The 9300-nt window shown below is 55.1% G+C and overlaps 1 protein-coding gene across 2 annotated transcripts; it reads left to right on the top strand.

The window, feature by feature from the left end:
- The first annotated feature begins 3862 nt into the window (after positions 1-3862).
- SERTAD1 (SERTA domain containing 1) lies at positions 3863-6530 on the top strand. 2 transcript variants are annotated; one of them, XM_037819742.1, is made up of 2 exons: positions 3863-3984; positions 5465-6530. In XM_037819742.1, the coding sequence occupies exon 2, from the start codon at positions 5468-5470 to the stop codon at positions 6173-6175; it is 708 nt and encodes a 235-aa protein (XP_037675670.1). In that variant the 5' UTR covers positions 3863-3984; positions 5465-5467; the 3' UTR covers positions 6176-6530. The 2 variants fall into 2 exon arrangements, with proteins under 2 accessions (XP_037675670.1, XP_037675671.1); XM_037819743.1 differs by lacking the exon at positions 3863-3984 and adding an exon at positions 4000-4444.
- The last annotated feature ends 2770 nt before the right edge of the window (positions 6531-9300 follow it).

The raw sequence follows: 9300 nt of genomic DNA on the forward strand, positions 1-9300 counted from the left end.
CTGCATCCTTCTAGATGCATGAACAAGACAATTCCTGCCCCGTGAAGCAGAGTTGGGGATGGGGGTGGGGGAGACTGAAATAAACAGGCTAAATAAGTAAAATACACAGTCTACTGGATGGTGATAAATGCTGTGGAGAAAAATAAAGCAGAGAAGTGCTGGGGGATGATGGGGTGTTGCTATTTAGAACGGATGGCTGGGCCCCCTTGGCCACGCCCCGAGACGATGGGGTAACATTTGAGTAAAGACCTGAAGGAGGTGAGGAGGGAGCTGAGCAATCTCTCCTCCTTGGGAGAAATAGGCGAGGAAACAGCCAGTGCAAAGGCCCTGAGGTCGGAGTGTGAGTGGCGTGTGTGTGTGTGTGTGTGTGTGTGTGTGTGTGTGTGTGTGTGTTGGGACGGGGTGGGGGTGGCGATGAGAAGGCTGGAATAGCGGGAGCAAGGGGGATGAGTACCAGGGAGTGAGAAGGGGCAAATCACCCACAGTCTTGTGGGAGGATTTCAGCTTTACCTAGAGTGATGGAAGCCCTGGGAGGGTGCTGGGCAGAGGAAGGACTTGACCTGACTCACTGTTTAATAGGCTCTCTTGGGCTGCCCTGAGGATAACGAAGGGGAATCGGGTTAGCTTGTTGGTGCCACACTGAAGCCAATATGAGTAGCGTCCCGACTTTCTAGATGAATAAACGGAGGTTCCGAGAGGTCCCGTTCCTTCCCTAATATCGCACCTGTTTAAGAACTGGCGAGAGAAGTGGAAAGGCTGGCCCTGCAGAAGCAACCTGGTCCCCGAAGGCACAGTCCACGTTCCCCAACCCGGCCTCCCCCGCGATGGGGGATGGGCTCGCGGTCGCCTAGGGGCGTGGCCAAGGGGCCCGGCCCCTCCCACTGCCCAGCCTTCCGCCCTGGGCTGGCGGCCGGGAGCCCACCGGGCGCCTCCTCTCTCTCGGCCGGCTGGGGGCGGGGCGCCTGCCCCCACTCTTCCCCTCCCCCCGCCCCAGCTGGCGGAGGCTCCTCCCCGGGCCTGCCAGGCCTGGTGGCTTCGCTTCAGGTTTCGTTTCCCAAGGCCCAGTCTCCTTCTCCCTTCCCCCCAGACCTTTGAATTTCTGGCTCCTTCTCCACTTTCCGGGCACCGCTTCAATGTCACCTCCTCAGGAAGGCCCTTCCGGACCACCCTGGTTTACAGGAACCTCTCCGTAGGCCTCCTTATTATCCCGTTCTCTTTTAAAAATTTTCTTCAAGTCACTGAACAGAAGAGGATCATATCCTCCCAATTTATTCATTTTCCAGCGTCTTCTCATCCCACTCAAGACAAAAATCAAAGGATCTTCGAGTGGCCGAAGAGTCCTGGTGACTTGTCGCTTGGCTTCCTGACTTCCTCCCCTGCAGCTCCCAGCCCAGCTACCATGGCCCTGCGGCCGCGCAAACGCACTGCACACTCCCGCAGCAGGGCCTTTGCACCTGCCCCTCACTCCTCCCTCTTTCCCGAGCAGTCTCCCTCCAGAGCTTTGCTGCCGCTGTCATTCTCGCTCATCGGGACCCTTCCCCCTGGCCCCGAACCACCATACCTAAAACTGCACATCTTTTCATGACTCTTCTTCCACTTGGCTGTATTATTTTCCTTTTCACCATCACCTTCTAAGACACTATGCAATTTCTTTAAGGTTATTGCACACCTCCTTTCACCAGGGATTTTTACCCATAATTTCACTGCCCTATCTTCAGTTGTCTGGCACAGAGTAGGTGCTCAGTACGTGAATATTTGTGAATAAATGAACACTTTTTTTTCATATTAATTTTCTCTTGCTACCTTTGCCCAATCCATGAGAGGAGAGACTCTGTGATATAACCCCATGGTCCACAACAGTGCCCACGACTGCTAGGTGTTCCACAAATACAGGTGAATCAAATGATTCCTATGAGCTCTTTGTCGGTGTATGAACTGGAGCAAGCCACTTGGAGACTCTGAGCCTCCTTTTCCCCAGGCCATAACAATGCATTGTGGGGGTAAATTGTGTGAATTTGCCTAGTAGGGACCTGGTTCTAATTAGCAGGTTACTCTCTTTTTAATATGAAAAATTTCAAGCACATAGAAAAATGAAAAAAAAAGTATACTGAACACCTGAATACCTTCCCACTTATATTTAATAATTGCTAACATTTTGCACAGTTTGCTTTATCTACACACACACTTTTGGCTGAACCATTGGAGAGTAAATTGCAGACATCCTGATATTTTACCCAGTAATAGTGCAACAGGCTTATTCTTAAGAATAAGGACATTCATTTACAAACCATAGTACTATTTCTTACTTAAGAAAATTAACACAATTCTATTAAATACCCTCTAATATTCAGTTCAAATTCAAATCCCCCCAATTGCTCCAAGAATAACTTTAATAACTATGTTTTTTTTTAAATTCCAAATCAGGATCCAGTGAAGGTTCATATACTAATTTGATTGTAATAAAGAAATTACATACTACCGTTTATTCTAGAACATTTCCCCCCATTCCATTTTTGTGTTTTCTTGACTTTGAAATTTTGGCCGATCAACCAGATGTTCTGTAGAATGCCCCACATTCTGGACTTGTCTGTGTTCATGTTTAAATTTTTCCTATTTTCCTATAAAGTGGAAGTGGGGTCTAGAGGCTTCATGAGATGTGATTTATGCAAATAACAGCAAGACAATAGTAGTGTGTCCCACTACTGGGGATCCAGAGTTTCATCACGTGGTTAAGGTGGTGAGCACAAAATATCCCCATCATAAAAGGACATTTTCCCCTTGGTAGTTGGCAAATTACCTGTGGGGTGATGTTTTGGAGCCCGTCAAGATCCTATTGCCCACCAACTTTTCACCCAAACGTTGCAGCATCCATTCACAATCCCTGCCTGAATTAATTACCACAGTCAACAACATTTTTGAGTGCTTACTTTGGCCAGGAGCTTCATTGAGAGCAACTAGAATAATCCTTCCACAGCCCCAGAAATGTTAGCAAAGGAGCTACGTTAAGTCCCACTGTTAGTTTATGGGACACGAATGTAACTCGTGCTTACCTCTAGCCCATCCCCACGTGTCCCCCCACTTTGAATGAAGAGCCTGTGCTATTTATTATAACAGCTATCACTACTAACAAAAGGACACGTTGCTTTCTGCTCTGAGCATTTTCCACGAAATATTTTATTTAATCCTCAAAACAATTCTCTGAGCGAGATGCTCTTATTTTTCCTCGTTTTAAAGATAAGAAAACTGACATCCTAAGCGATTAAAACATTTGCCTAAGGTCAACCAGTTACTTGGGGATTGGATCCCAGGATGCGACTCCAGTGGCATTCCCCCCTCCCCTTTCTAAGCACAATAGCGTCTAATTGTCCACCATTTGCTAAGTAGACAAAGACGACCTTATTTTAGTTTTCACCATCCTCAAGAGGTAGGCAAGACAAGCCCTATTTAACAGACTGCGTGTGGCTCAGAAAGGTCAAGCATTTTTCCAAGGTCATGCCTGAAGTGAGTTAGGATTTGAACCCAGACCTATCTGGCCTAGAGTACAGACCTCTGTTGGGGCTTGGTGGATAAGAAGCTCCATTGCTGGGTCCGGCAGGTGCATGGGTAGATGTGAGGTGCCTGCACTTTGAAACGCTACCTTCTTTCAGAGCCACTGTCCCGCAAGATACATAACCACCCCTTCTTCCCTCTGGCAGCGCCAGGCATGCGCCCAGAAGCCAACGTCCCCTCCCGTCCAACCTCCCCTACAGGCTCCGCCTATCACCGCCCAGGACCAATCCGTGAGGTGGAGGGTGGGGCCTCCACGGGAGTGGGCGGGACCTAAGAGTAGTCAGGAGTCAGGAGTCGTGAGCCAGAGTCAGAACTGCGTCCCGCGAGCCAGGAGCCAGATGCTGGAGGAGAGCTAGCAAGCAATGCTGCCGCCGCCACTTCCTGATTGGCTGCGGGTGGCTCCCTCTTCCTTCTGATTGGCAGCTGGTGAACTGGGTATGTAAATGAAGGGAAGGGGCCTGGGGACCGAAGGGGGCCCTGTGGCGGGCTCTCTTGGCCGGTTCGATCCCCGGGTCCGGCCGGTGCGCTCCGGGGCTGCCCGGGATCGAGACGCGCGGGTTTCTACGTGTTGCCCGCTCGGCCGGGCCGGGTGAATCACGCCGCAGCCCGGGAGGGGGGCGGAGGCGCCGGCTCCCTGGCTCCGGCTACGTGACTCACCCGCCCCCGCCGCCGCCGCTTCGGGAGGAGTCGCCTCCACTGCCTTCCGGAAGCGAGCGGGAGGCCGGGAGGGCAGAACAGCTCGCCGGGGATGCCGGGCGGCACGACCCCGAGCGGCAGGCAGAAAAGAGAGCCGGGACGCAGGGCAGTGTGAAGGGTCGCGAGGTCCGAGGGGCCGGAATCCCGGGGAAAGCCGGCCTGGGTACCGCTAGGGGGCGCCGGGGGTGCGGAGTCGGAGGTAGGGGCTGAATTCCTGCGGTTCCGGACTCTGGGGTCCGCGGGAAAGGGGGAGAGGACCCAGTCTTGAGTAGGGTGGCAGTCCCTTTTAAGGTCCTGCTGGGCAAGGGCCCGGGGGCTGGACCCTGAAGGCAGTCTGGGTCAAAAAAGCCAGGGCCCCATAAGTCCAAGGACCGCCCCCCCGCCCCCGCCCCAACTCGCGGAGGGTGTGTGTGGGTCCTCGAACTTCTCTCAGTGACCCCCGACCCGATCAGAGTTTCCTGTCAAGCCCTGTCCACTCTGCCTCCCACATACATCCTGTCCGCTACCCCGTTGTACTCCAGGATGGGTCTGGGAGTCGGGGGTACCCCACTCTCCCCGTCCTCGGAGCAGGTTCACCACTCCACTCCCCTCTCTGGGCAAAACCCTTGCCACCACACAAGCAAATCCAAACTTGCTCTCTGCCTAAGACCCCCACCTCATTCCTACCATGTCACACTCTCTGTGGGTCCTTTTTGGGTCTTTTTGGGTCCAGGTGAATCCAGCATCTGGGCTTTTCTTTGCCTTCGTTGTTCCCTCTTCCCAGAATGCTTCACCCCCCACACCCTTTCTCCTGCTTGACTCCTCAAAGAAGCCTTCCCTGACACCCCCCAGAATCTTTGAGTGCCTTCCTAGCACTCTCTGTAATTTTCCTTTAATTGCTTATGTATTGTCTGACACATTTAGTAGAGACTCAAATTCTAGATTGAACTATGTGAAACATCACTTTTGTAGGTTAAAAAAAAAAAAGATTGACTATTGGCTCTTTCACATGGTTGAATGAAGAAATTAATAATTACTAGCAGTACTTATAATAAGAGTACAGTACTTACTATGTACCAGGCACTGTTGCTTTTTGGTATATTACCTCATTTAATCCTTAAAACAACTTTGAGGTTGATACTATTGTCCTAAGGAAACCTAAGCTCAGAGAGGTAGAGTGACTTGCCTAAGGTCACAATGGACAGCCATTGTCAGTGAACAATCCCCTTCCTCCCTGCAGACGATGCTGAGCAAGGGCCTGAAGCGCAAGCGGGAGGAGGTGGAGAAGGAAGCCTTGGTGGTTGACGCCTGGTGGCCAGATCCCAGCCACGCAGCAGTGGCACAGGCACCCCCAGCTGTAGCCTCCAGCTCTCTCTTCGATCTCTCGGTGCTCAAACTCCACCACAGCCTGCGGCAGAGTGAACCAGACCTTCGGCACTTGGTGCTGGTGGTGAACACACTGAGGCGCATCCAGGCGTCCATGGCACCCGCCGCCGCCCTGCCCCCTGTACCCAGCCCATCCGCAGCTGCTGGCGTGGCCGACAGCCTGCTGGCCAGCTCAGACGCTGCCCTCTCGGCCTCTGTGTCCAGCCTCTTGGAAGACCTCAGCCACATTGAGGGCCTGAGCCAGGCCCCCCAGCCCCTGGTGGATGAGGGGCCACCAGGCCGGCCTGCTGGGGGAGCCCTACCTGGCCTGGGTGCCTTGGACCTGCTAGGCCCCGCCACTGGCTGTCTGCTGGACGATGGGCTCGAGGGCCTCTTTGAGGACATCGACACCTCCATGTACGACAGTGAACTTTGGGCCCCAGCCTCCGAGGGCCTCAAACCTAGCCCTGAGGATGAGCCGGGCAAGGAGGAGGCTCCAGAGTTGGATGAGGCCGAGCTGGACTACCTCATGGACGTGCTGGTGGGCACCCAGGCTCTGGAGCGGCCTCCGGGGCCAGGGCGCTGACCCCCAGGGCTGGGATGGTTGTCTGGTGTACAAATTGAGCCCACTGGCTGGACAAATTCTCCTTGCCAAGATACAGCTGACTTCTCTGGTAAAAGGGAGATGCATGGGCCAGTTTGGAGAGACAGAATCCAGCCCTGGGCAACTTCACATATGTCCTCTTGTTTCAGGGCTGCTGAGGGAGTCTGGGATTTGCCCCTAGTGATGGAATGATGGGGCCTGGTGGCTGGAACATAATTGGATCAGGCCCAGTGCTGGGCTGAACTGCTTGGGGCCGTAGCCTGGAATAGTCTTTCCCTGATGTGAGAAGAGACCCCAACCAGCTTTTTGAAATTAAAACCAGTCTGAGAAATCTCAAGTCTGTGTGTTTATTTTTCTGGGCTAATATGAGGGTGAGATAAGAATATCTAACATGAAGATGGATATTATTGTTATCCCCACTTTCCAGATGAGAAAACTGAGGTTCTGAGGGGTCATCACTTGAAAAGGTGGGTTTCAAACCATGGACTTTGCTGCTTTATTGGGCTGAGAAGCTGACCAACGAGGTCTCTCTAGTTAAGACTAACTGGCCCTCTGGACCAGCTTCCCGGAACACAGTCAGGCTGCCCAGATGTGCCACTGTGTGTATATGTTTTGGCCGGGAGGGGACACCAGGCCACTTTTTAAAATAAAATCTATTCCTTGCCTGGAGTCTCTCTACACATCTTCATGGGGGAACAAAAGGGAGCTTTCAGAATGGCCCAGAAATAAAAGCAGGAAAGCCAGGGGCTCCATGGAGCCTCTCCAAGGAGAGGGACAGTCAGCTCTCCAGGAAAACGGCAAAAGAAAGGGAGACCCTTGCCAGTTCGAAGGAATAAAGTCCACTTTGCGGCTCAAATCGCTCTTTGGCCAGGAGACAGAGCAGCTCGGAGGCTCTCTCCAAAATAAAGTCACCAGGCTCAGTGGCTGGACCCAACTGCCCCCAGGCACGCGCAGTCGTGCTGTCCTTCTAGAAGAAACCCAGGCCCAGTGAGCTGGGGCCACCTGCCCGACCGCCCGGGTGACGGGTGTCTGCGGCCGCCCCCGCGGTCCCGCCGCATTCCACGGCCGGCGGGGAGGGGCCGGCACACTCAGAGGCCTGGCACGGCCGCGGGCCGCGTCCTTCCCGGCGGCCGTGGGGGCAGGGCCGAGCCGGGGCCCGGGCTGGGGGGCGAGGGCTGGGCCTGGAATGGGGGAAACGCCGGCCCGGCGGGGAAACACCAAAACCGTTGGGCCCCAGGGCCTGCCCGCCGGCCGGAAGCTTCAGGGACTCCGAGGCTGGGGTGGCGCCGGGGCAGGCGGGGAGCTGCCGGCCGGCCCCTCGGGCGGGAAGGGGCGGGCAGAGAGGCGCTTCCTGGAGGAGCAGAGGAAGTTGTGCCCATATGTGGAAGTGGAAGAGGCTGGTGAGGGAGGAGGTTGGAAGTGGGCCAAAGGGAGCTGGAGCCCCAGCTGAGGGTCTGGGAGGTGCCTGGCTCCAACCTCTGAGCAGGCGGACTGGGGCCCAGCTTTGTCCCAGACCCAGACCTGGACCCCGGGAGCCTAGGCTGAGCTCTGCCATGCCCCCTGGTGCCCAGTCTGAGGGTCTGTGTGTCACTGCTTTAGGCTCCCTGGAGATCTGTCCAGTGGTCAGGGAGGCCCCCAGGCTGGGGTCAGCAATGCCCTCTGTTTACAGCACCTTGGGGGCCTGTGTCTGATGCCTCCTGCTGCCGAATTGGGGGAGTCTTGTGATACCTACTGATGCAGCCTGCCCGTCTGTCAAGGACACTCCCATCTCCACCGGTTTCTGCCTAATCAACAATGCCCCCTCTCTCCCCAGGGCCTCTGTGTACAGTTGCACAGGTTGTGCACTTGGGCTCCATATTTAAGGGGCTGACACACACACACACACATTGCACATTGCAGCCACCATCAATTAACATATTTATTACGACAGTTTTCCAGCAGATGGAGGTCAAGTGCCTTGAGTAAGGGGCCTCTCTTTTGCACAAAGGGACCATATGGCCGAGCTCAGCCCTGGACCCATTCCCCTGGTGCTTGCAGGTTTATGAACAGCCCATGCCTGAGGCCCTGCCCCTTACTCCCCATCTCTGCCCCCTGGATTAGGGTGGTTTTGCAGGCCCCCTGGCTCTACTGTGCCGCTCCGCCCTCAGCCTCAGCCCTGGGAGGCCACTCTGGCCACCTCGGGCAGCAGATTCCAGGCCCACACCATTCCTAGCCGAGCTGCCAGCCCTGGAGCTGCTGCTGCTTCTCACAGGGCCTCTGCGTGTTCCTGCCGCGCCACCCCCCAGGCCAGCTCCCCTCCGCGGGTACCTACAGAAGCCCCGTCACACTCTCCTCTCCCCCGACTCTTGGGAGAGCTGTGACCAGCTGTCTTTGCCTCCTTTTTCTTCCCCCTCCCTCCATCCCCTCCCCTTCCTTTCTCCCTCCCTCCCCTTCTTCCTTCCTTCCTTCCTTCCGCAAAGATTTATCCAGTGCCTCCTGTGTGTCAGGCACGATGAAAAGGCAGATCTGATCACACCTCTCCCTGCTCCTGGGCCCTCAGGATTTACCCCAGTCCTCTGGGATCTGGACCCTTCCAAGGTTCCCCTTCCACCCCCGTCCCAGCCGTCTGTTCAATGAACCTTTACTGAGCAGGTTCTCTGGGCCTCAAGATCCTCATGTGTAAAACAGAGAGTGACAGTGCCCACCTCACAGGGCCGTGGTGCTCAGAAACAAAGGAATTCCTCAGGCTTGACACCTCACAGACACTAAGTGGATGCGGGCTATTCTTATTATTCAATAGCTGCCCAGAGTAAATTGCCGCGATGATGAGTACTGGGAGAGGGAGGGGGCCCTCTGTGCCCTGAAACCCTTTAATAGGGGCCTTTGGCCCAGCCTGGGGTGGCGGGGAGAAGGTGACTTCCCAGCTGAGGCCTGAAGGATGAGGAGGAGAGGGGCAGCTGGGGCAAGTGGGGGGTGGGGGTGGGGGGGAATGTTCCAGGCAGAGGGAACAGCATGTGCAAGGCTGGGAGGTGAGGTGCAGACACCCTTTGCGGGGGTCTGTGAGGAGCTGGGTTTGGCAGGAATGAGGGGGCAGTGGTAAGATAAGTGATGGGGCTGCCGGGTTGGCA

Source organism: Choloepus didactylus, chromosome 27 (genome assembly GCF_015220235.1).
Source record: "Choloepus didactylus isolate mChoDid1 chromosome 27, mChoDid1.pri, whole genome shotgun sequence".
Lineage (NCBI taxonomy): Eukaryota > Metazoa > Chordata > Mammalia > Pilosa > Megalonychidae > Choloepus > Choloepus didactylus.